Raw genomic sequence first — 27,761 nt, 5'->3', positions numbered from 1 at the left:
ATTAAAAATAACCATTTTACATTATAAAAATTGTGTTTGTGAATGTGTGTGTGTGTGTACATGCATGCTCGTCGAGGCCAAAGGTGGTATGTCACATTCCCCTGGAACTGCGAATGATGTGATCTGTCTGCTTTTCCTGTTGGTGATCAAATTTCAGTCCTCTGCAAGAACAGTCTGCACCTTTAACTGCTGAGCCATCTATCTAACCCTATGTGTTATTGTAAAAATTAACCCACCTTGTAGCATGTTTCTTTAAGCAAACCATGCACTAGCAAAAAGAGCTTTTGAGACCAGTAGGGAGAGGTAAGACTGGAAGGTGAGCTGGGGGTGAAGTAAAGTTTCTATAAATCCTACCTAACCTATCCATGCCTTTGTATTTATTTCTGTTATTTTTCCCATCAACTTGCGTTAAGGACTTCCTTAAATTTTTTTCCATTAATAAAACCATTTAATGCAGTGAATTTGATAGCAGAATTATGACCTTTATGAAAAGTATTCTTGTGCTTTTAATGTAAAACAAAAGCTACCAGGACTTAAGGGTATGTTCTCTCTTGACCTCTTGCTCTTGCTCTCTTGCTTTCTTGTTCTTGATCCCTCTGTCTCCTCCCCTCTTCTCTCTCCACTTTCTCCTCATGCTCATGGCAGGCTTCTACTTCTTTACTCTCTCTCCCTCCCCCCACCTCTACTCCCCTAACTCCCCTTCCCCATGCCTTGAATAAACTCTATTCTATAGAAAAAAAAAAAGAAAGAAAGAAAGGAGGAAGGAAGGAGAGAAAGAAAGAAAGAAAGGAAGGAAGAAAGGAAGAATGAAAGAAAGAAAGGGTTGTGTTTACCTCACACAGAGCTGAAAAGGTTTTCTGGATTGTTCTGGTTTGGTGTATAAACCAGGAAACTGTTTTCATTAAGAATTGAAAGCCAGCACTCTGGATCCATAGAACAACTATAAGATTAGTTAAAAGGGGACTCTGTTTTGAAGGTGAGGAAAAATTACTAAATTAGATCCCAGAAACTCTGGCTCCCAAGGGCCATTCAGAGTTCCTGACTCTTAACAGATACAGCAGAAGGGGACACATTTGCTTAATTATTTGACAAGCAAGGACTGCTGTGACTAAAGTAAGGACCGCTTGCCTTCCCTTCTTTAGGCTTTTCCTGAGACAATGTTTGAGCACTTACCAGCCAGCCAGCCTTCATTTACCACTTCCTGTGCTTCTCACAGGAATTCTGTTTCTGTTACTCATTCCAATCTCCATTTGATGAAGAGTCAATTGGGGTTTCAACTGATGAGCTGTTGTCATGTGTGTTGTTAACAGCAACAATTGGGGATGGGAACAAGGAGAAAAATAACAAAATATATGTAGAGAATTCTTCAACTTCCTAGTCAATCAAACCAAGTCAGGTAAAAGAAAATTCAACATTTGAGATTTTTTTTTTTTGGCAGTTCTGTAATTTTATCTGACAGCAGGTTAGTTCTCATCTACATTGACCATAGACTTTTGAATGTGGTAACGGGCACACAAGTTACCAACGTGTAGAGCTTGTTTGGTGAATCCTCATCCTCATTACATTTTCTGGACAAACGTACTCGGATGTGGTATGGAACATTCCTTATTCCCTTGGCCCAGATGGCTTTTTTGAGCCTGGTGTCAATGTGCACATCTGGCGTCCCCTTTTCCTTCATGGCAAACTTCCAAATTTCTCTGAGTGCCAGAGGAGCACGCTTCTTGAAGCCCACTCCATGGACACGCTTGTGAATGTTGGTGGTGTTTTCTTGGGTCACCACCTTGTTGATGGCAGAACAGTCCTCCTTCTTCTCACCACTCTGCCGGGACCAAGTTGGAAAGCTCAACAGTTGAGTTTATCCTGTGAAAACCCATTGGCTTGCTCTTGAACTAACTATTCAGAGGCAGTTATTGAAGTACAACAGGAAGTGATGGCCTACATACACATGCCACTGCTCAGCCTAAAAATGTCTTAATAAAATCCCTTTGTCCAGCAACTTGTCAGCGTGGAACTTAAGAGCTTTTCTGTTCCGATTGCGTGTTCCATGATTGCCACATTTAGAGTCATTGTTTCAAGCGTGTTCTGTGGACACCTACAGGGTACAGCTAAGTGTCTAAGCATGATCTTAGTATGTGGAAGGAGTCACCTGTATCCTACTAAATTCATGCATTCAACTCTAAGGAAGAAAGAAGGGCACAGAACCATGGAAACAGATACCCAATCCCTGGGAAGTCTTCACTTCCGTGGGCATCGACAAGAGAGAAGTAAATTGTTTGACGTCTCATCAAGAAGTATAGACACGCTAAACCAATAATGGCAATAATGGCAAAGCCATTCATCAGGGACAAACTCCATTCTCTCTCCCAGGATGACATTTGGCAGTGATTATATTTGACATGGATACATCAAGCCAGGAGGGGTCAAAATAGAGTAAATTTCATATATTCTAAAATGTATCTCAGATATCAATATAACAAAGCACACTTATGAATAAGAGGCAAGTGCAAGCAATTCCACCAGCACAAGGACATGGGTTCATTGAGTATAAAGACTAGGAATCTGTCTATAATTTAACACAATTATGTTAAAAGGCTTTACAAGAAAGATACAATACTGATAGCTGAAACATTCATGATGTATGTCCAAGGTGACATTAGTACCAATCACACACCATTACCCTTTTTAAACCACTGAACCAGCTCCCTGCTTCTGCAGCCATGCCGAGCCTTCACACCATGAAGATTCTATCCCTGGAGCCATAAGCCAAAGTAGTTTGTTCTTTCTGAACTTACTGTTGGTTATGGTATTTTTTAGAACAGCAATAGAAAATTAAAGGATATACTGGGCTACAACTCTACTATTTAAGCTATATCTTTACCCACCCCACCCCTCAATTAACTTGATTTTTTTTTTTTGGTGAATCATAGCAATTATAACTATTTTTTTTAATTTTGTAGAATACCCTACTGAAAGTATTTAGGGAAAGAATAACACATCTAATTCATTTAAAGTTCCATATTCACCTTTGGCCTTATTGATTCTCACAAACTATCTGTCATATAAGGATTAGTCTGAGCATCAAGAGATCATGAGAAAAATAAACAAAAATGTTGTGATTTAAAGCAGTGTCTGATAAACTAGCTTGCCTCCATCTTAGGCTTGAAAGCCATCTGATAGTAAAAATAAACTAGGTTCATTCCTATTTATGATGAAATTTCTGTTTCTCAGAGTTGGGGCTGTGCCCGGCCAGTAACCTGAACTACAAATGGTTTTGTACTGCCTGTTATAGGAAACAGAAAAGGTGCTTTTGTTGTCAACAGGTTGTTATGACGACCTGTTGTTACGACGACTGTGTTATGAATACCTTGTTATGTCCACCACACAATCATGTCTGTGCTTCAGAAGGTTGTTGTGACCAACTTGTCCTGCTCCTGTGACCCTGCCTATTTGCCTGCAGGAAGTCCCCTACTCCTGAGCTATAAAAACCTTTATCTTTCCTGTGTCCAATACTGATCTTTCGAACCCCCCTTATGGAAGGACAGCCCATGTACCTGAATTAAAAAAGCTTGCTTTAATTAATTTTTTGCTTTGGCCATGATGATTTGGGTAAGGGGTCTTTCTCCTCAAATCTGTGGGATTATCATGTCTGGTTAGTTTTATTGTTAACTTGGCATAACCTAGAGATATCAGGGAAGAGGAAACCTCCGTTGAAGACTTTCCTCAATCAGTTTGGCCTGTGGACATCTGTGTAGGATTCTTTTGACTAACTGAAGACAAAATTCTTTTTTTAAAAAAAATATGTTTTCTGTTTAGGTGTTTTGTCTACATGCACACATATAAAGCACATGTGTACCTGGTGTCTGTACAAACCAGGAGTCAAGATCCCTTGGGTCTGGAGTCACAGATGGTTGTGGGCCACCATATGGGTGCTGAGACTCGAACTGAGGTCATCTGCAAAGGCAGCCTGTTTTAACATTATTTTTCCATACAGTTCCCTTTTGAGCAAGCTCCCCTCCACCCCCAGCCTTCATAGTTTCTAAGTGAAATCCAGAGTAACAGTTGTGAACTCAATGGAAACTGCTATGCTGTGGACACTCTGCTCATTCTGTTCCCGCTTTTGTCCACAGCTCAGAATGACTGAGTGGGTAGGGCACGACAGCAACTCATGGCTGATACGGGAAGATCACAGGCAGCAAGCGGAATACAGGGAACGACCACCAGCTGGCCTAGCCAAAAAAGCCCAGATTTCTCTGAGATGAGGTGGCCATGTTGGCCCAATCTTAGGGTCTCAGTTTATTCTCCCCTGAGCTTTGGCGAGGAGACAGTCAAGCTGGGACACACTCATCAAAGTTTTTCAAAGCATCCAAAGATTTAGAGACTACAAGAATCTAAGGATTAATAATTCCTGGGTTTAACAGCCCTTCAGTGTTAAGGTTCTTCTAGGTCTTTCTGGGTAACTTAGCGGTTCAAAAGAAAAATGGAAAATGAGAGCTGTGACTGTAACTCATTCTCAGAGCTTTTACCTAATATATATATATCGTACGGGCTTCAAACTTTCACAGGTTCCCAGCCCACGTCAGACCGGAAGGCCCTGAAAGATCCCCCAAAGTGCTGAGTAACGAAGAAGCATCTATGGGTCGCCACTTCCGCTGGCCAATGTGTTTGGGGGCGAGAGGGGGGTGTCAGATGGCACCGGATGCGGAAATCTCTGCAGGAGTCACTGGGGAGTGTAGTTCCTCAGACAGAGGCAGATTTTATGTTTTATGAACGCGATTTTAGGAAGGAGAGAGCCTTAGGTTCTGCAGCAACCATTCTCCAGCTAAACAAAGCACGCAGCCCAGAAACAGACTGATCAGAGGTCAATAGGAGCTGGCGGCCTTTCCAGCACAGCTGGTGTCGCGGGGCATGCTGGGAGGCATGGTTTCTGCGCCTGGAGGGCTCTGGGTAATGTAGTCCTGGCTCCTGCTAGGCACAGGGTGGGAGGTGCTCGCCTGATGGAGGCTGGAGCAGCCCCTTGTTCTTTGGTGAGTGCTGCTGGAGGCTGGGAGTTGAGGGGACGCGCTAGCACGGGTGTGGGTTTTTTTGTAAGTGTGGGCATGCATCTCTGAGGAAGTTGTGTTAGCTTCAGCTGTGAACCTCAGGGATAGATGGATTCAAGGCTCGACCCTTCTGTGTTAGGGTTCTTGTGCGTGGGGACAGGTTCAGCATCCAGCGTTGGTAGAGATCGCTCATGCTCTAAAGTCCTCATAAAGATGAGGCTTGAGTGAGGATATTTTCTTGTCAAGACTCTGATCTGATTTGATCCTGTTCTCCATATACGCGTCTCCTTCCTGTGGTACGGGTAATTCTTCAAAGGGGAGCAAGGGACCTGGCAACTCCTTTTTTTTTTTTTTAGGTTCAGACTCAAAACCTTGAGGTCATCCTTGATTATTTTTTTGTTTTTACAAGCTGTCTACAGTAGCTGAGTCTGAAATCAAATGACTTGTAACCCTTGCCGCTTCCGCTGTGGTCTGTGTCACCATTGTCCGCGAATGATCGTTGCCATCTCTTGTCTTCTTATTCTCTTATACCCCCCTCCCCCGACAACCCTCAAGACAGAAACCATAAGGATCTTTTCAGCTATAATTTACATTATGCCATCCATTTACAAAACACCTCCCCAGTGGCTTTCCACCCTAATCGAAATTAGAACCAGTGCCGTATAAGGCTGGGTTTCACTGCGCCATATTTACATTTGGACATCATCTCTGTTACTCCATCCTGACACACACATCAGCTGCATCTTTTGTCCTTTACCTTGCCAGCCTGACTCTCTTGTATCAGGGCCTTTGTCCTGGCTCTTCTTTTGTCTGAGACACTTACTCCCTCACATCCTTCAGATTCTGTGACCTTACAGAGGTCTCTCTACTCACCCTATTTAAAATTCCTGAGCCCCAGCTACGTTTGTTACTACATTCCTTCAGTGCTTATTCATGTCTGTTAAAACTGTATGTTTTCTTCATTCATCTATTCAGCTGTAGTCATTTAAGTATTACCAAGATGATATTCTCCATATCTTTGATGCCTTAGTGGGTTCATTTGAAGACTGGAGCCAGCAAGGACCCCTGGTCTCACCTGCTCCATATAGTATGTAGTACCTGGCCCCTGCCTCTGTATGTTCTCTCCAGGAGGGTAGTTGGAACTTCATACATGGTGGCTTAGGATTCTCAAGAGTGAAAACGGTCTAGTGTTCTTCAGATGTGAGCTCACCATACAGTGTTACCTCCATCCCATTTATTACTTAAAACAAAGGCAACCCAAAACCAATGTTTAAAGCTGCAATAATTTGAATAGCGGAAAACATGGTGATAATGTCATATTGTAACCCCAAAGATAAGAACCCATCTGGACATAAATAAATAATTGAATTCAATAAACAGGAAGATGGGACAGCTGCTCTTACAGAGTTTTCTAATTAATGAATTTAGGATGGAAAAGGGAAGGAGAACACTGTCATTTTGTAAATACCATAATAATAACTGGTGTGGGTAGGCTTCATAGATGTATGGTTAAATAGGTGAGTGGAGGTTTGAAGAGACACAGGTTATTGGTATAATCTCCACATATTCCCTCAGCAGTGTGAATGACCCTGCCATACACACCAGTAAACCCATACCTGCACAAGTTACTGCTCTCTGTGCTTTGCAGATACATTCTGAGTAGCATGGTGGCCATGCTGTTTTGTGGCTGTACCTTTTATATTTCCTCCTGTAATGTGCAGTGGTCGATTTGGGATTTTGAGACCTCTCAATCGAAGGCTAGTTTCTTTGGCTCACCGTCCCTCCGTGTTTTTCCAAGACTCCTGGGTTTTCTAGTGGAGTTCAGAGGCTACTTTCCTCGCCTGTCTCATATGACTTTCATAGTTGATTCAGGTCAGTCATCTGTTCTGTTGTGTTTTGTAAAAGGAATTATAAATTCTTTCTAGCCTGTATAAAAGATATGCAATCCATGTGTTTTGCTTGTAAGCTGTAAGCATAGGTTGGGCAGGTTTTGAAGCTATATTAACTTCATCCAGCCATGTGTCCCTTGTTACCTGATGTTTCTCCTGGCCAAGCGCTTATGGTCTGTCTCCTCTCATGGTGGCTTCTTCCTCCTTTGGTCTCTTTCTACCTGCAACCCCCAGCCAGGTAACTGAAATCCCGCCTACCTCTATCTACTGCCCAATCACAGGCTTTAGCCTTTAATTGACCAATTAACTTGGGGAGCAAGGTTACCCAGCATCATTTGGTGTCTGTGAGGATCTCCAGGATCAGGGGACACCCAGATCTTGGGGGCCAGTATTGAGCATTTGAATACATAACAACAGATCAACTCCCTACAATGTTTGCCTTGGTGACAAGGTCTTTCTACATAGCCCTGGCTGTTCTAGAACTCACAATGTAGACCAGGCTGCCCTTGAAATCACAGAGATTCACTCGGGTCTGCCTCCCAAGAGCTGGGATAAAAGGTATGTATGGCCATACCCAGCCCCAATCATATGTTTTTGAATTTTTTTTATATCATACTTTTAAATATTTATTCTGCTCACTGCTTTGTTGTCTGTTTTCAGAAAGAGCAATAATATGAATGTTACACTTTTGTCCAGCTTCCTTTCTTACTTTTCTCTGTAGTCCTTTTACGCCTTTATTTCAGTTTCTTGATAGTTCAGTTTTTTGTTTATTTTTATTTGTTTGTTTGTTTTGTTTTTTTGGCTTTCAGGGTTTTTTTCTCTCTTTTTTTTCTGGCCATTTTTAAATGTCTGTCACTTTTATTTCAGCCTATTTTTATTGAATTTCTTGTAATGAAGTCTTCACTTCTTGCAAGCAATTCTGCAAAAAGGATTTGTCTCTGTTTCTTTCAGAACCCCAGTCAAATCTGTTGGTGTCTAGATTTTGCCCCTTTCTCTGTTTCTTAGTTTTTGATTTTTTTTTTTAATCCTAGATGCTCTCAATGTATATTTCAGGATACTTAACTCAGCCCAGAGTTGGGATTTTGCTATGGTTATTTATTTTTCAATATAGCCGAATTGTTTGGTTTCTTGTTTTCTGTTTTGCATTTTAATTTTAAACATTTTTTTAGTTCATTTTTATTGTATGTACATGATGTTTTGCCTCTATGTATGTCTGTGTGCCACATGCATACAGTGACTGTGGAGACTGAAGAGGGCACCAGATCTGCTGGAACTGGAGCTGCAGATGGTTGTGTGCTGCCTGTGGCTGCTGGGAATCGAACTCTGGTCTACTGGAAGTGTGAATAGTGCTTTTAACTGCTGAGCCATCTCTCTAACCCCTCTGCTTTGCATTTTCACAGGTGACTATTACATGTCTGCCCTTTTTGTAAGAAGAAATGCCAGATTTTAGTGTTTTTGAGTCCATCTCCCATGCCAGCTTGAGGAAATGCTTTTGTAAGCTGAAATATGGTTTTCATATTCGGTTGCAGAGGAAGGAGAGGTGGTGTGTGTTTTGGTATTTGGTTTCATCTTTTTTGCTTTTCAGGAACCCGGATTTCCCTCGCTTGTTTTCCCTTTTCCTTGCTGTTTCCAAGAAGGGGCTTTCATTCTCAAGCCTTTTAGAGAAAGCGTGTTCACCTGACACTCTCTCATTTCTGTTTTCCTTACCTAGAAGTACTTTCCACATACCATCCTTCTTTAGCGGGGGCTGGGAAAGGTGGCCCAGACAATTCCAGAGAGCCTAGGGAATGTTTTCTGTCTTCATGACAGCTGTCATAGGATGGACACACACTCGTCCTCAGTGTCTGTTGATGCTTACTGGAGTCCAGCTCCTGTTCTGTCTGAATGATGGCACCTGCAGGCACCACTCAGTGTCCCTTTGTGCTTGGCCCGTGTATCAGCTATTTACCTAGTATTGAACACTGCACCACACAGTTCTTCAGTATCAAACAGAGTTCATGTTCCTTTGTTCATCTTCAAACCATCTGCTGGCTGAGCGTGACATCACAGTAAAGAACAGGAAGGACCAGGCAGGCATCCTTCTCCCCTCATAGACAACAATTGGATTGCTGGAATATGTCAGGCTTACCTATCTTAGGTAAGCCTGTCCCCTCGCCCTCATGGCCAGCAGTCATGTACCTATTACTGGACCAGCTTGCACATAGCTGTTGGGAACCACAGTGGACAATAAAGTGTTTTATCCAGGTATCAAGGATACGTGTTCTGGTTGTTCCTGATCTCATTTCCTGCAGCTGAAGTGGCTAGGTATCAATAGAGATGAAAAGGTAGAACGATTCGGAAGCTGGTTTAGGCAAACAGGAATAAGTCACCAACACTGAAGATAGGATGATTGAAACGAAGTCTGTGTACCATGAACAATATTACAGAAAATAAACAGAGACTTAGGGATCTGTGGGACCCCAAGCAAACCAGTGTGCACGTGTGTGGTTATCAGCTGTTTTGTTTGTTTGGTTTTTGTCTTTTGAGACAAGGCCTTACTACATAGCCCTGGCTGGCCTGGAGCACTCCATATAGACCACACTGGCCTCAAACTCACAGAGCTCCACCTGCTTCTGCCAGGTGCTGGGTCTAATGGTGTGTGCCACCACACTTGGCTACTTGTGGGATTATCAAAAGGGGAAAAGGGGTGGCATTTAAGGAAATAATGGCCCCGCCTTTACTCAGTGACAGGAAATATGACCAGTCAAGAAGCTCTGCAAAGTTCAAGGTACAATACACTAGGAAATTTACAGTAGGACACATGGTAATGAGAGGAGTAAACCAAAGACTAGAGAGACAGTTTTGAGAACAGCAAGAGGAGAGCAACTCTGAATACATGGGGTCCCAAAGGAGACTGTCGGCAGATGCCTCGTCATACGTCTCCGAGGCCAGGAAGTACTGGGTTGGGATTTTTTTTTTCATTACAGTGCGTCACGATGGACAACAGTAAACCAGCTGATCTAACAGACATACCCAGTGAAACCCAAGACGTGCCCTCTCAGGTGCATGTGAAGCCTTTTGAGCATAAACTATATATTACACCACAAATTATTGGTAGTCTTAGAAGGCTATGAACCAGTAGCAGAAGGAAAATCGAAAATTCCTCACATACCAGGAAATTAAATAGTATATCATTCAAACCAACGTGTGGAAGAGGAAATTGTTGCAGGAGATATTTAAATTGGTGGCACCCGATTTGCTTGTGTTATAGAGCTGCCATGTTCCCAACTAGGCAAGGCCTGTGGGATTTGCTTGTGTTACAGAGCTGCCATGTTCCTGACTAGGCAAGGCCTGTGGCCATGATCGGTGGTGGTGTATTTTCACTGCAGCTCGGCTCAGACCTTTGGCTCAGGTGGCCAAAGACACGGGCCCTGCCACCCATGAGCAGTCAGCGTGGGAGATGGCTCTGCCAATCTTCCATGCTGTCTCCACAAAGCTGGGCTGTGCCCAGACCATCCTGCCATCCACTTGGGCCTGGTAGAAAATGAGACTCTAATGATTAAATATTAATCAAAGTCTTTATATATTTGGTAATGCTCAATAACAATATGCCCGTACAATTAGAGGTGTTTCCCTATTAGCTAACCTAAATATAAGTTGTTACTCAGGACTGCTCTCCATACCTACATGGCTCTTCATCCTCTTACCTCTCTCTCCCCCTCACCTCACTCCTCTTCCTTCTCCTCTTCCTCTCCCTACTCCTCCCACCTTAGCTCCTCCTACAGGAAATCACAAGGACATGAGGAACTTCCAGAGACAAAAACAAATTATGGAGTCAAAGTTGAGTAACAATTTTAAGCAGAGTGCTCCCAGTTAAGAAGATGAGAGTCTTGAATGCAGCTCAGTTGACAATGTGTTCCTAGCCTGCAAGTAGCCCTGGGTTGATCCTTGGTACTACATAAACCCAGGTATGGTGGCCCAAGCCTGTGACTCCAGTTTGTGTGGCCTGGCAGGAATATCAGAAGTTCAGATAAGTAGCAAATTTGAAGATTGTTTTTAAGAGTCTGGGAGAACAACCTAGTTTTACAATTTAGAGAGCTGGGGGAAAAAACATAAATCCAAATGTTGAAAGCAACAAAAATATTAAATGTTAGAACAAAAGCAAGTGAAGTAGAGAAGCTGGATTTGGTGTACACACCAGTGTTTCCAGTACTTGGAGGCAGGAGGTTTGCTTTAAATTTGAGATCAGCCTGGGGTATGTAGCAAGCTAAAAACAAGCCAAAAGAAAAAAGAAAATCAAACTTAAAAGTTCTCCAAAAAACAACAAAATTTATAAACCTGTGTAATTGATTGATTTAAAATATAAATTATTCAAATCAGAAATAAGAAATGAGGTAGACATTGAAAGAACCAACAAATTTGATGAGATAAATGAAACCAACCCTGAAGAGGGCGCAGTGAAGAAGTGGAAACTATGCCTTGGCTCAGGCAGTGAGCTCTTCACTAAGAAGGACCTCTGACTTGTGGCTTCACTGGTGAATTCTACCAAACAACCCAGAGAAATGCTAATACCAACCCTCAGACTTTACCAGAAATATGGAAGAGAGAAAAACTGCGTAAGTGAGGTTGGTATTACTCTTGGTGCCCAAACTAGACAAAGACACTAAAAGAAAACTTTAAATTTGTTACAGCTGAGGAAGAAAAACAAGAACAACAACAAAAAACCAGAACACCAACAACAGAAAATTTCAAGAAAATGCTAACTCAATTGAAAAGCACATTAAAACGATATATTGGGAAGGGGAGTGATTCTTGAGATGTAAGGATGATGGTTTTACAATAAAAAAAAAAAAACCAACCCAGCATAGCACATCACATTGATGGAAAGAAAAGCCATATGCTGAATGCAGAAACATACTGAACAAAATTCAATTCTTTTTTTTTTTCTGTGAAAATTAGAGTAGAGGCCATATGAGAAGGTCTCACAATGTGTGTCCCAGTCTGAAGGCTTTCACAGGGACAGGGTAAAGACGTCCACCTTTTGCACTTGGAGTCAACAGCAAAGTGACAGCTATACAATCAGGAACATGAGTTTAGATGCTTAGCACCAAAACAGGTACAGCATGTACCTGTAAGCACGGGGGGGGGGGGGGGGGGGGACCTAGGCACAGCACTGGGAAGGGGGGCCTAGGAGCAGCTCTGGGACTCACTGGTCATCAGCCTAGCAGATGAAAGAGCTCTGGGTTCATCAAAAGACCCTGTCTCAAAAAAATCGGGAAAGTAGGCTGGTGTGGGGGCACACATGTTATCTCAGCACTCCAGAACTAGACGCAGGTGGATCTCTGTGAGTTTGAGGTCAGCTTGGCCTTCATAGTGAGTTCCAGGCTAGCTAAGGTTATGTTGTGAGATCTTGTCATACAAACAAACAAACAAACAAACAAATAAATAAATAAATAAATGATTTTTTTTCTGGCCTCTATATACATGCACCCCCTCTCCCTCCTTCCCTTTCTCCCTCTCTTTCTCCCCCCTCCCTCCCTCTCTCTCTCTCTCTCTCTCTCTTGTGTGTGTGTGTGTGAAAGAGAGAGAGAGAGAGAGAGAGAGATTAGTGAGAGAGATTAGAGAGGATGTGGAGAAGCTAGAGCCCTTGTATGTTCCTAATGTCCCACGGTGGATACAGAATTACCATTTGATCCAGTTAACTCTACTGGGCATACACTCAAAAGAACTGAAGATAAGAACCCAGATACTCAGTGTGTATGGCGGTTATTCAGAGTAGCTAGAAGCCATATCCATCAATTCCAGAACCGTGTAACTTCAGAGCACACGAAGTGAAGTATTGCTTAGCTTTACAGAGGAATGAGGAGTGCATACTTCTATGCAGATGAGTCTCAGGAATGTGCTACCTGCAGTACTCCACACATTGTGTGATTCCCCTTGTGTTAGCCACAGGCTAAATATATGTCCCAGAGATGCAGGGACAGAAATGTCTTTACCAGGGTTGGGAACTGGGAAGTTACTGTTCCTTCCAGAGTTTCCACATGCAAGTGCTGAGATTGCTGTGGAGAGGGAAGTGGAGATTGGTGATTGGCAACACTGGGAATGCCCCGAGGCTGCCCCACTGCATACTTTAGGTCAACACAGTGACTTCTGTGCTGTGTGTATCGTACCACGGTAAAAGTTCAATACCTAAAGGTGTTTCACTCCACAGCCCTACTTGTCCATGGTTTGGGTCTTTCTTCTCCCTCTGTCTCTGCCCAGGATGCCCTTGGCTCTGCTCCCCACAGGCTTATCTGAAACTCTAATGCACTGTTCTTTTTTCAGTTCCTCTGTTCTAGAAGACCATGTACCTGGGCTCAATCTTAGCAAAGCTTTTCAAGGTGTGTTCTAAGTAGCAGAGTCAAGAACGGATCTGGGCATAGGAGAGTGGGGTGGAGATGAGGAGCCAAGAGCTTCCTTCCACTGTAGCACCCGCTGCGCGGGAGTTTAAGTGCCATTAGGTAGGTTTCTTGAGTAAGAAAGCAGAAGCATTGGTTTATGACAGAGATGAGCCTGAAACTTAGGTACTGTGGCTCAGATGCCTCTGTGCCTCTCAGGTCAGGAGATGAAGCTGTAGCAGTTGAGCCAGGGCTGAGTTGTAGTATGTTTAGGCTTTAGTGTTATGGAACTGCACGAATTTCAGTTGCGTCAACACTAACATGATGTGTAAGACTATTTGGTCTTTTAAATTTTTAAAACTTAGAAAGTCTGGGGCCTGGGGAAGTGGCCATGGTTTCAAGGCGGTTGCTCTTGGAGTAGACCCAAGTTCAGTTCCAGCCCCGATATCAAGAGGCTTACGACTGCCTGTAACTCCAGCTCCAGGGGTCCAGATGCCTTCTATGTGCATTCTTCATGTACACCTACATGTATGTGCACAGACGTAACATCAGTACATACACATAAATAAAAACTAAAGAAATCCACAACTCAGAACGTCTCTTATGCCGCCTTACCATTGTTTAATTTTTATATATTGGCTTTTCTGCTAGATTTAAAATTCTCAGAACTTACAGTATGCTTTTTGCATGTACAAATTAGCCTACCACGACTTTGTGTAGGATAATAATTGGTACTGACTTGGTAGATACAGGGGTTTAGAGGTCTCAGATACTGCATCAGAGTGGCAGCCAGGGCGGGCTCTCTACTTCTCACCGCCGGTACTGAGGTAGTCTCTTCTTCTTGCCTCTTACCCTGACCCACATCGAGGCTGGCTCAGGAGTGAGCAGGGCTGTTTTGTGTTCTAGGTACACATGGCATTCAGAGATGTGGCTGTGGACTTCTCCCAGGAGGAGTGGTGCCTGCTTAGCCCAGAGCAGAAGTTCCTGTACAGAGAGGTGATGCTGGAGAACTACAGCAACCTGGTCTCTCTGGGTAAGTGGTTATCTCTCCGGACTCGCTGTCTTGTTAGCGCACAAGCTAGTTAGTTCTTCTGTACTCGTAGCAGCCATCTTACTTTGTGGCTTGGCCTTTGGGTTTGATGAGAGTAAAGACATTTTACTCTCTGCTTTCCTAGGGAAGTCTGATTTTGTAGAGTTGAATGCCATTAGGTGTGTGTGTGTGTGTGTGTGTGTGTGTGTGTGTGTGTATGTGTGTCTGTACTCTGCATCTCTAGGCTTTCCCCTCTGGTCTGGGCTCTCTCTTTTCCTAAATTAACTCTGTTTAAATAAAACAGGTATTTAATTTGTTACAAATACCCAAGAAAACAATGAGAAAGGAGTCGGTGGTTTGAATATGCTTGGCCCACGGGAAGTGGCAGTCTTAGAAGATATGACCTTGTTGAAATAGGTGTGGCCTGGTTGGGGGAAGTGAAGTGTGTTACTGTGTTGGTGGGCTTTGAGGTCTCCTAGTGCTTACACTCTGCCCAGTGTGGAAGAGAGCCTCCTTCTGGCTGCCTTTGGATCAACATGTAGAACGCTGGGCTCCTCCAGCACCAAGTTGCCTGCAGGCTGCCATGCTTCCCACCATGACAATAATGGACTGAACCTCTCAAACTGTAAGCCAGTCCCAATTAAATGTTGTCCTTTATTAAGAGTTGCCTTGGTCATGGTGTCTGTTCACAGCAATAAAAATCCTAACCAAGACAAGGGAGGAATTACTTTTTCCCCTCCTCTAAGGTAGTTTCTCACTACACCCACTGGCTGCCCTAGAGTTCACTGTGTAAACTAGGCTGGCCTCAAACTTGTAGAGATCTGAATACTTCTGCCTCCCAAGTGTTGGATTAAAGGTGTGTGCCACTATGCTTGGAAGGAGAAATTACGTGTTTTGGTGCACAGTTTCAATCTGTCGTGGTTAATGGGGCTTGCTAGATCACAGCAGCGTAATGTCATGGCAGGAAGCAGAGAGAGGGAGGGAGGACAAGCTGTATTGTGCTGACTTTTATCCATCTCTTCCATCCAGGCCCAGCCTATGGGGTGATGCCACCCCCTTTTAAGGAAGGACTTTCTTCCTCAGTGAATTTTCTCTGGAACCCCTCACAGCCAGTCTCAGGCACACTTTACTGGTCTCCTAGATGTTTCTCTACCCAATCAGCTTGACAGTCAAAGTTCACTGTAATAGAGGTTCATTTAACCAGCATGCAGTAGAATCAGTGTATTCTCATCTGAGTTCATCGTCCTGCTAATCTCAAGTAACTGCTAAACCTCGGAAGTGCCTCCCTCAGTCTTTGCTTTTGAGTCTATTCCAGAGGTCAAGTCAGAATACCTTCTGTACCCTAACCTACAGTTTTCTTTTCTGGTGAGCAGGAATACCATTTTCAAAACCAAAGCTCATCACCCAGCTAGAGCAAGGGAGAGAGGTGTGGCAAGAGGAGGGAGAATGTCCACAGGTTGACGGTCAAGGTGAGTGGCAAAGGTCTGGGCAAAAGGGACATGGAGCTGTTAGTGGCCCAGGATGCTGAAGAGAAACTGTTCTCATTCACCTTTTGGCCACCCTTGCAGGCTGTCTTCATGTAGGAGCATTCCCTCTCTCTCTCTCTCTCTCTCTCTCTCTCTCTCTCTCTCTTTCCCTTCCTCTCTCTCTCTCAAATCTATTTATTTTTATTTTAATGAGTACACTGTAGCTATCTTCCGATGCACCGGAAGAGGAAGAGGGCATCGTATCCCATTACAGATGGTTGTGAGCTGGGTATTGAACTCAGGACCTCTGGAAGAACAGTCAGTGTTCTTAAACACTGAGCCATCTCTCCAGCTCTCTTTTCTCTCTCTTTCCTTGAAGCCTTTGGCCTCCTGCCTCTGCCTCCTGAGTGCTGGGATTAAAGTCATGTGCCACCATGCCTGGGTGGATTTTTGTAATTTAAACTTCTATCAGTATTCATTAAATCTGTATAAACTATAAATACAGGAGCACCTATAGGTTTAAGATACTTTACAAACTAATTCACCCAATTGACCATATTTTGTGTTCAATCTGATCTCAGACTAAGTAGTCCCGAGTGTACACAGCATGGCATATTCACAGTCAATGGAAAAGCCCATCAAGTGGGAAGTTGAGATTTTGTTTTCATGTTTTTCTTAGTCCCTATAGATGTTAAAACCATGTCAGAATTGCTTTGAAGGGGCCATTTTAATTCTGAATTGTATTGGCTGCAAATTAAAGCTACTTTGTGTGTACCCACAGGAGTTAGAAGACTCAAGTTGGTGGCCAGAAATAGAAAACAGATTCAGATAGGAGATGTGCAATACTATATATCATACAGAAGAAAGTTGGTAAAAGCAGCCAGGCTTCAGTTACACCCCAGGAACAGGCCTGAGATCCTGCTGGTCACCTGGTCAGGGCATTCTGTAGTAGTGGGACTCAGGCGGGATGGGCATCAGGTTGGATCAGTGACTCCCAGACTGTCATTCAGATCTGCAGTGACAATCAGTAGAGTTGCTAACAGGAAAGAATTGCACTAAGGTGCTAGAGAGATGATGTAGCAGTTAAGAGTTGCTCTTGCTAGGGTCCAGGTTCTCTTCTTAATACCTTATGGTGGCGCACAGTCACTGAACTCTACAGACAACAGGCTCCCATGTGGAACATATATGCAGACAAAGCGTTCACGCAGGAACAACTTAATTAAAAAGGAATTGCACAGGCTGATGAGATGGTGGCTCAGCAGTTAAGAGCACTGATTTCTTTTCTGGAGGTCCTGAGTTCAAATTCCAGCAACCACATGATGGTTCACAGCCATCTGTAATGAGATCTGATGCCCTCTTATGGGTGTCTGAAGACACCTACAGTGTACTTACATATAATAAGTAAAAATAAACTTTTGGGCTGGAATGAGCCGGTCGGAGAGAGTGGGTAGGAGTGAGCAGGGCCAGAGCAAGGGGGAGAAGGGAGGGGGAAAAAAAAGAATTGCACTGTTACTTATGGGACATTGAGGGATAAAATGGAAGGTATTTGTTTAGTAGTCTGCCACATAGGAAGAGTTAGGGAATTTCAATGTTAGGAAATGGTGTTTATGGTTACTTTAATAATTAAGACAATTATTCTAATTATGCTAATTCAGTTGTAACTGAAAAATGCATTCTGCCTAGGGTAGAGTAAACTGATAACTGTGATGGTTCGCTGGCTAAGAGAGAGTACTTCGGAAGATTCCCTAAGATCCCTACTAATGGCTCACACTGGTTGGTCATTGCCTTCAGCTGGCAGTAATGACGCTACCTTGTGGTAACACTTCTTGTCCTAGAGCTACAACGCAGAGAATGGTTTTCTGGGTTTTGTTTTCATTTTAATTTTCAACTGTCATTTGAGGTTGTTGCTTTGGTCTTCCAGGGCCTGTAATTGTGGAAATTAACAAATCCCTTCTTGGTCACGGTCTATGTTTCTCTCTTAGGCCCATGCTGAGGGCTTCTGTGTTGCTGCCTGACAAGAGTGTCCTACAGTTTTGCTTTTGTAAACAAGCTCTTGCTCTGTAGTCCAGCTGGCCTCAAATTCATGATCCTCCTGCCTCAGCCTACCAGTGTTTCCCCTCTCCTTGTTTCCTCTCACTTTTTCCTGCCTGCTCGACCCCCAACCCCTTTCTGTTTCCCTGTGGGTCTAGGGATCAGGCCCGAGGCTTTGTATATGCTAGGCACACACTAACTCTCAGCTAGATTGCTAGCCCCTGGGTTTATTTATTTATTTATTGCAATGATTTCTGAGGAAATTTTTATTTAAACTAATTTTGGAAATTAACAGGATTTAGTAGTTTGTAAGGGGCATCTTTTTTGGAACTAGTGACCTAGGCTGTGTTTGTGCTGTTCCCTGCCGAGGGCTTGCTGCTTTATAAAAATTCTAACAAAGTAGTATTTGTCAAAGTCGGGAGACCCCAGTTGACATGCGTCATGTGCTTTCTGTTTAACCGTTCTGCCTCTTTTGTAACCTATTTGTTTGTTGGAGCAGGGCGTTCGTGTGCTATGGTGCACATATGGAGGACACCTTGTGGCAGTGGCAGTAAGTTCTCTCCAGGCTTGGTGACTAGCGTCTTGAGTTGCTGCACCATCTGGCTACCCCCTCTCTCCTGCCTAACCACTCTCCTATGCTGTCTTGCACTAAAGTCGGGGTGATGCTTTCTCAGCCTGGCTGCTTCATTCTTAGCGACATCAGGAGAGACATTTCTATATGGGTCAGGAGCACAGCTGTCTGTCAAAAACCAGCTGCATAATACATAGTAGACACGGTTTCTGACTGTGTGGTAGGGAGTCAGAGGTAACTGAAGTGGTAACTGTGTGGAGACTTGTGTGTTGGTCTGATTCATACAACTGTTAACTGTGGTGCTCTTAAAAGCCTCAAGGTGTATCTGGATGTAGCAGGAGATGGAAGATGTAGTGATGGGCTGGAGAGGAATCCATGTGAACGAAGTCTTGGTAGATAGTACTGAAGAACAAGATCACCATTAGGTTAGTTAGGGCTGTTTGGGATGTCCCTGCATGGACTCCATTCTGACTCACTCTTTCCTCTGCAGCACAGGGAAAGCTGGACCTCTGCCCTGGTCATGAGTGCCCTCCTCCAGATCTCGCCAATCAGAAATCCCCTGTGCTAAGTGATCATGCTCCATCGACGTTCACATGCTTGCGTGTGGAAAGTCATGGTGACCGAGGGGACTCTTGTCAGGGGGCCCTGGAGAAGCAGCATCAAGCCTCTGATAAGAGCTCCTGCAGAGATAAATCAGAAGGTGAAGAGAGAGAAAGTGCCAGGCCTTCATCTGGAAGGAGAAAGAAAAAGAGTTTGCGAGCCCTCTCTAGGCCACCCCAAAGACAGCAAGTCAGCTCTCCTAATGGCATCGGATGGGTCGAGACAGAGGCCAACCCAGCTCAAGCTGGGAGCACTAAAGAACCAGAGAAGTTGCTGAATCGAAAAGAAAGCTTGGGACTTGGAACGGTTAACTGTGAAGACTGTGGGCTGGGCTTCAGCAAGCTGACAGACCTGCATAGTCACCAGAAGATCCACTCAGGAGAGAAGCCGAAGGTGGGTGGGGTGGATGAGAAGGACTCCAGTCTAAAGAGCAACCTAGCTAGACCCCAGAGAGCACCCTCCAAGAGAAAACCCATTGTGTGTAAGGAGTGTGGGAAAAGTTTTAGCCGGAGGTCAACACTGGTCATTCATGAGAGGACACACTCGGGGGAGAAGCCTTACACATGCACTGAGTGCGGCCGCGGTTTTAGGCAGAAGTCAAACCTCATCATCCATCAAAGGACACATTCTGGGGAGAAGCCTTACATGTGCAGGGAGTGTGGTAAAGGCTTTAGCCAGAAATCGGCTGTCGTTAAACATGAGAGGAAACACTTAGAGGAGAAGACCATTGTGTGCAGTGGCTCTGGCCTTGGCTTCAGTGACAGGTCAAAACTCATCTCCCACCAAAGGGCACACTCTGGGGAAAAGCCTTATGCTTGCAAGGAGTGTGGGCAGTGCTTCAGGAAGAGGACAACCCTTTTAAACCACCAGAGGACTCACTTAAAGGAGGAGCCTTATGTGTGCGACGTATGTGGGCGTATCTTTAACACGAATTCAAATCTCCTCTGTCACATGAGGATGCACACTGGGGAGAAACCGTTCATGTGTACTCTGTGTGAGCACAGGTGTAGCAAGAAGTCAAATCTCATCTCTCACATGAGGAGGCACACTGGGGTGAAACCATATGTGTGTGCGGTATGTGGACGAGGCTTTCACCAGAAGTCAATCCTCCTGGCACACCAGAGGTCACACTCAAGAGAAAAGAAACATGTGTGCCGAGACAGTGGGCGAGGCTTTAGTCAGCAGTCCTGTCTCATCAGACACAAGAGGAAGCATTCAAGGGAGAGACGGTATGTGTGCAAGCAGTGTGGGCTAAGCTTTAATAATAAGTCAGCTTTAGTCACACATAAGCAGGTACACTTTGAAGAGAAGCTTTATGTTCGCAGAGAGTGTGGCCAAGGCTTTATCCAGAAGTTACGCTTCACCTTACACAACGGGGAGAAGACATACACGTGCAAAACCTGTGGAAAAGGCTTTAGACAAAAGTTTCACCTCAGCAGACACAGGAAGATGAAATGTGCCCACCACAAAGTGCCCCTCCAGCCTGACTCTGAAGCCTATTTGGGGTGATCTTCTGACCCCTTATATTCTCTTTGAAAATGAAAATGGTGGAAAGGACTCACTGGCAGAATTCTTACACTTCCATGAACTAGAAGAATGCACTTCGTAAGACCAGTGGACAGTAACTCGCCTTTCCAGTCTCATGTTGTGTGGCCTTTTGTCTGGGAAACTTTGCTTCTTTACAGATTTGCAACCTGATCTGCAATTCTCCTTTTCTTTTAGGAAATGTAATCCTCGGGTATCTTGAACTCACTGTTCACAAAAATTCATTGCTTGGAAGATAAGGGCAAAGCTCCAAGACTCTTAAGGCCTTAGAAACATTAAATGTGTGGCTCAGCAACCACATAAAGTGGTTTCAATGAAGGTTAAGGCAGTCACTGCATAACATTTTGATAGCTAAGCTGGAGAATCTTGTTTTGAGATCTATGTGGATGTGGTTTTATCTATTGGAATGCAATTAAGACAAAAGTGTAGGAAACCCAACAGAAATACCAGCGAGGCTATCTGATTTTCCTTTTCATCCAGATTCACTCCAAAAGTTGTTTTTACACTAAATGTACACATCCAAGTTTTAAAAGGTGGCCCAGAAACACAATTAGGTCTTTCTTTTTTCTTTTTCATTTCATGTATTTGGATGTGTTTTGCCTAAGTGTACGCCTGTGTATCACATGCATGCTTGGAGCCCGCTGAGGCCAGGAGAAGGCATCAGGTGCCTGGAACTGGAGTTATAGGTGGTTGTGAGCCACATTGGATGCTGGTAGTTGAACCCCATTTTCTGTGATATTAGCCATTGCACTTAACCTCAGGAGTTACTGCCTTGGTCCCCAAATGGCAGTTTTTCATCCAAATTTGCATACCAAGATTATCTGGATATAATACCATACTATATTTCCTCTCCAAAATATTCCTGAAACTAGACTTTTCATCCCAATCCACCAAGTCTTGTAGGCATTAGAAAATAATGATGCCAGATTTTTAAAGTGTATGTGTATGTGTGTGATTTAAAAATTTCCTTAGGTTTTTAGAGTTCATAACTTATATGCTATGTTATTTTACAAACTGTCAAGAAATAAATGGTTCGTATCCAACCACTCAAGTGTAGGGTTTTTTTTTTTGGGGGGTGGACTAAGTGTGTTGTCAAGTTTCCCTCCATGTAATCAAGAAACAAATTAAAATCCAAATTTATTTAAATAGTGGGGACTTGGGGGAGGAAAAAGCCATATTCCTTCCCAGATTTCCTGGAAATGTGGTATTTTCATTTACATCTGTTCAAGTGTAGGCTTATAGGCACTGAATCTTCTGAGATATGCAGAAAATGTAATTTCTTAACAAGTTCACTGAAATCATGGAGGGTTTTTTTTTTTTGCTTGTTGTTATTACATATTCTTTGCAAGAGTTTTCTTCTAAATGGCATCGAAGTATGATTTTTCAGTCAACTTGGCTCAAATAGAAAAGTCTTGAGGAATAATTTCTATGCCAGAATTTTCTTCTAGTGTAGCTTAAAAACTCTATAATTCATCCAAATATCTTTACTTGATAGGCATTGCGGTGGGGGAATAAGCCCTATTCTGTACACATAGTAAGAAAATGCTTATTAAATTTTCTAACTTCCTATTAGACATGAGATCTGTGCCATAATTTCTCTACAATGGCTCCTAAACATGATTTTCAAAAGTACAAATTCAGACCAAGGTGTGTGTGTGTGTGTGTGTGTGTGTGTGTGTGTGTGTGTGTATGTGTGTTTTACCCCATATCCACTCTTTGCTAGACTTTCTTCCAGAAAGTTTTTTTCAAGGTAAGTTTGTTTGGCGGGGGGGAAATCCAACGTGATTTGAAAAAGTTGACCTTTGATCTAAACTTGCCAGAAATGAAATTGTGAGCAAAAGTGCATTCCATATTGTCCTCCAAGAATGAGTTAAGAAGGTTTATATACAAATTTGCATAATTTTGGGATGGGGCAATCAGCATGAGTTAAGTACCATAATTTTCACCTCAGTCACCATGCAAATGCATCTTTTTAAGATCCATATTCATTCTGATTGTGAGTTTCTTTATTTTTGACCTAATTACTAAAGCAGTTTCTTTGTTCCAGACTAGCCCTAAATCATGGTTATTCATTCACATCGGCTTGAGCTATCAATTATTTTGGGTATAATTCTGTGACAAGTCTTCAAAAATGTCCCAGAACTAGTGTTAAAAATTCAAATTGAGCCGCTGCATATGCTTTTAGTCCCTTTATTCCTCACAGTCCATTGGCTAGTGACACATAGAGGTTGATTGGCATGTACTCTCTCTCTCTTCCAAGGCCATAGCAAATCCTCATATGCTGGGATCACATTTTATTTTGTTTAATCCTACAGGAATAGGGCTACACTATTATACACTACATACACTAAATAGCCTTAGAGTAGATTATTTTTATTTCCTTGGTTTTGAGGAATTTAAGGAAAGAAATATATAGAAGGAACAGGTGATGCAGTCCTTTTTAAAAACGGCAGGAACACCATTTCTTGGTATCCTATGATAGTTTTAACTGTCAGCCTGACACAACATAGAATCACCTAGGAAGAGTCCCAGTGAGGGACAGTCTTCATCAAGTTGCACTGTGGGCATACATTGGTGGGGGATTGACTAGATTATGCTAACTTGAGGTGGGAATACCAAATCATTTGGGGTGGCACCATTCCCTAAGCAGGGGATCCTGGACTATAGAAGAGTGGATGGACAACGTGGAGTTGAACACTAGCTTGCAGGCATTCACTGCTCTGTGTTCCTGATTATGGATGTGACATGGCCCACTCCCTCAAGCTCCTTCCACATATAAACTAAGTTGGCTTTGTCAGGATATTTTTATCACAGCAACGAGAAAAGAAACTAAGGCACGTACAGATCAAAAGACATGTGATACCCTCTTATGGTCTCTGTGAGCACCACGGGAGTGTGAACCACCCCTTCCCACCCTCACCCCCCCAAACACACTTTTCTTTAAATCATAATTTTATAAGGAAATAGATATTATTTAACAAAACTAACTAGTTAATTTGAAATAGTCCATGCACAGAAGCCTTAAGAAAATGGACGCTCTAAGAATGTGTAGTTCGGCAGTATTTATTTATTTATTTATTTATTTATTTATTTATTTTCTGTTTTAGATTCTTACAACACACGTGAAATGTTTTATGAGACAATCACTTGTCTGCACAGGATAAACAGTTAATCACTCTGCTGAGATCTGACATGCACAGAAACTTTGAGAAAACACACACTCTAAGAATGTGTAGTTCAGCAGTTTTTACTTTACTTAAATTTTCTGCTGTTTTAGATTCTTATAGTGATCTAAGAATGAGCTATTTTATGAGACAATCACTTGTCTGCACAGGATAAACACAGGATTAAGCACAGTTGATAACTCTGCTGAGATCTGAATGTCCATCTCAACTATACACATGTCCAGGAGGCAAAGCCTGCACCACCATTACTCTTCTCAAGTGCATAAGCCAATACAACCAAGATAGTGATTCATTTTAGAAATTTGCTGGCATATGCATGTTCACTTTGAGTATAGCCTTATATCAGAAAAATAAATGTTTTCCATACTTAATAGCTGAGATATCTATTTTGCAAAGCTATCCTTTAGGCACATTGACCATTCAAAAAACCATGAAGTGATTTTTCACAAGTATTTCCTAAGAACCCACCTCGGGCCAGAAGCTATAATAAAGATAAGACTTAAAGCCTCAGGCATGGAGGTTGGATGTGTAAGCATGCAGGCACAACACTGTGCTAGTCAGATTCTCATCACTATCACACAATACAGGAGACAATCAACTTACAAACAAAAAGTTTGGTGTTGGCTCACAGTTTTGAAGTTTCTAGTCCATGATCATTTGGTTCCATGCCTTTGAGCCTGTGGCAAGGCACTACATCAAACCAGGACAAAAGCATTCACTTCATCACCAGGAAGCAAATGAGAATGAGGAGATCCCACAAGCCCCTTCAAAGACACACCTTCAACCACTAAAAGACATCTCACCAGCCCACATTTCTTAAAGGTTTATTCTTGGGACTCCTCTATTCTCACCTATTTCTCATAACTCAACTCAGTGATCAAATCACTTTAAAGTGAAAAGGCACCTTCAGGACTTTGGCTGTCAGGAATATAACACAGAAACAACCTGTATGGTCACATCACTGAAGAAGCTTACTGAAGGATAACAGACTACTTATACTGTTATTTCACAGTATTAGACACAACCAAAAATCCTGTTTCAACATGTTAACCTTGGGAATATGCAAGGGATCACCAGCTCTTTGCTGTCTGCCATGTGGATGTCTCTGGTAGGCAGGAAGGTGCAGACTCATTCCCAACAGGGTCTTACTGGTACACAATGCATGAGCTGGCCTGAGTGCTGCCTACACTTTTAAAAGATTTGCATTCAATGAATCTAGAATATGTGGAAGGCCTGTGTTCAAAGCTGAATTGTCTAGGCAGCTTTTAGACTCTCAGACTTGATCCCTTTTTTTTTTTTGTAGATACGATTTTTGGCTCAACACTTTGGGTAACCTGAACTTAACTCAAACCTATAGACTGTATCCCGCTAAAAATGCCAACCAAGAAAATCTACAGCTCTTCCTGGGTTCCTACAATAGATACAGAGACATGGAGATAGAAAGATCCAGACTGGGCCAAAATGGTAACAGATTAAAAACAATGGAGAGCTTTGCTTTAGCAGTCACAGGAGACAATGTACCTGCTTGAGAATACCATTTTTGTCTCAACCTTACAAGTTCAACTTTGCTAAAGACAGAGGATCCCAGGGAATTACAAGGGGATCAACCTGTGAAATTTACTGAAGCCTTCAGGTATGTTATGTGGGGACTGGGGTACATACTGTCTTCAGCATAAGCCAGAGGTCTGCATTATGAATTTACCTAACATCAAACAGCATAGTCTCTATAGAATGTCCCTTTGGTTGGACTGTCACCACCAATCAGTTAAGAACTCAATAGTCCTCTTAATCCACTAGTGCCCTATACAGACAACAGTCTGGAGAAGTATTCTGCTAATCAGATGCTCCTTTCTTGGACCATGCAGGTCCATCCTTCAGATGACCTCTCATTCCATCAATGCCTCCACTCATGCATGGTCACTGAACTACTCTCTGCTCAACTGCACTTAGCATTTTTGGCCTACCTACGCTCTTTTGTGTGCTCTAAGAACCATATTGTCGCCATTACCATAACATTCCAACATCTTTAGCTGGTCTGATTTCTCTGTCTTCTCTTGCCATTTTCTGTCTGTGTTTCCCCAGTGCTGTATCTAAGATTGTTTTATGCCAACTCCATGAGTGTGCCAGTATGTGTGGGAATAGTTCCTGTGTGGGAATAGTTCCATGGTTTTCAAGGGATGTACACAGAACAGATAACCAGGCAGAGGATTTTGAGTTCAAATTGCTCAACAGAATTTATAGAGTGACTTCTGGCAAAAGCAGCTCTGAGGAATGTGGGATCATAATTACTATTGGACCACTGATTGTGACCAACTGTGTCACCCATTACACAGAGAGGCAGGCAAGATGGCAGTTATCCTCTCTTTCCAAGTAGACTCACATGTACTATTTTGTAAATAAAAGAGAGATAGCTGCTGGAGGCCCATGACCCATGAGAACGTGAAATGTTCTCCAAAGGAGGGGCCTGAGAGACTTTTTGCTAGAAGGTAGAAAACAAAACACCTGTAAACTGTAGTCACAGAAGCATCTGATAGCACTAACAAGATATCCACAAATCTGTAGGAAGGGACCTGCAAGGTCTCTTATAGACAGTGGCTCTCTTTCCTGATGGATGTTCTGAACATCACATCAAGGGTAAGGACATGAGTTGGGGGAAGAGGAACAGCCACTAAGAAACACAATGTCATGCTAAGTAAGTGTGGTCTTGCTTTCAACAGATTTAGCAGAATCTATGTTACATCAATATTAAACCCATTCCTAGGAACATATTTCTGTGATCCTTTGTAGGAAACAAAGAGCCAGTAAAGCTCTCATCCAAGTAGAAGTGTTTTCAGCCATCGGTCTGCTGTGAGTGAGGGGTCACCATCAGGCAGGGAGAACTACTGGGAGGAGGGAGAAGAGCCCAGAGATGGACTGAGTCCAGTTTGAGGGAGCACAAGACAGGGTCATCCAGTTCGGAACCCCGGGAAGAGACTTTTCAGATACACTGTCTGCTTTCTGCTAAGGAAAGGATATAGCTATTCTGCTATGAATTCTTACAAATTATTTAGTTAAGCTATATTATAGGGTAGGATATATACGTGCTATATATTTTTATGTTATACTCCTTGTGTACACATAAATATGTGATTGTATAATGTTGTTCCACCTCTACAGAGATATGGCTGATTCTGAGGATGAAGCAATGGTTGAAGAACCTGGATGAGAACTTTACTATATAGTACATTATATTTTTTGGCTTTTGACCACAAGTAATTATTATCTACGTTAAGATAAGTTAATAACCAGGCTGGGAATGTAGTTCAGTTGGTAGAGTATTTGGTTAGCATGCATGAAGCCCTGGGTTCAATCCTCTGTACCACATAAACTCTAATGTGGTGGTACAAGTCTGGAATCCCAGCACTTAGGAGATGGGGGAGCAGGATCACAAGTTCAAGGTCATCCTCGGGTACATAACAAGTTCAAGGACAAAGACACATGAGATCTTGTCTCAAAAACAATAATAAAGAAAAACAAAAATGAAAAACCAAATTTCAAAATTATCAATAAAATATTTTAAAAAAATCTGGACATGGTGGCACATGCCTTTAATGCCAGCATTTGGAAGGCAGAGACAGATCTCTGTGAGTTTCAGGCCAGCATGGTCTACATAGCAAATTCTAGGCCAGCCATGTCTATATAGTCTCAGAAAAAAAAAAAAGGAAAACAAAACAACAAAACAGAAAATAAAACACAAAACATTAATTTTACCATACGCTAAGGTATATGTGGTATTGAGTAGTTATACCAACTTAAAAAAAAAAAACCAACTGGGTTTGTTTGTCACAACCTGTAATCTCAGCTACTTAGGAGGCTGCGGCAGGAAGATCCCATGTTGTTCAAGGCCTGTCCATGGTACAGGGTTAGTGCAAGGCCAGCCTGAGCAACTTTATGAGATCTTATTTCAAAAAGAAAGAGAGCTAGGGCTATAGCTCAGCAGTACATGCCTTAGCATCTGCAAGGCCCAAGGTTCAGTCTCCTCTCTCTCTCTCTCTCTCTCTCTCTCTCTC

At 42.8% G+C, this 27,761-nt stretch overlaps 1 protein-coding gene and 1 pseudogene across 1 annotated transcript; one reads left to right on the top strand and one right to left on the bottom strand.

Moving 5' to 3' along the window:
* Positions 1-1,474: 1,474 nt before the first annotated feature.
* LOC114610645 lies at positions 1,475-2,719 on the bottom strand (annotated as a pseudogene).
* Positions 2,720-4,986: 2,267 nt separating this feature from the next.
* On the top strand, positions 4,987-21,413 carry Znf133 (zinc finger protein 133). Its single transcript, XM_028756769.1, has 5 exons — positions 4,987-5,024; positions 14,191-14,317; positions 15,688-15,783; positions 18,311-18,361; positions 18,873-21,413. Exons 1-5 carry the CDS (start codon positions 4,995-4,997, stop codon positions 20,489-20,491), a joined length of 1,923 nt encoding a protein of 640 aa, XP_028612602.1. The 5' UTR covers positions 4,987-4,994; the 3' UTR covers positions 20,492-21,413.
* The last annotated feature ends 6,348 nt before the right edge of the window (positions 21,414-27,761 follow it).

Source organism: Grammomys surdaster, unplaced genomic scaffold, assembly GCF_004785775.1.
Source record: "Grammomys surdaster isolate TR1022 unplaced genomic scaffold, NIH_TR_1.0 129, whole genome shotgun sequence".
Taxonomy (NCBI): domain Eukaryota; kingdom Metazoa; phylum Chordata; class Mammalia; order Rodentia; family Muridae; genus Grammomys; species Grammomys surdaster.
This window is presented reverse-complemented; position numbering and strand designations above follow the sequence as displayed.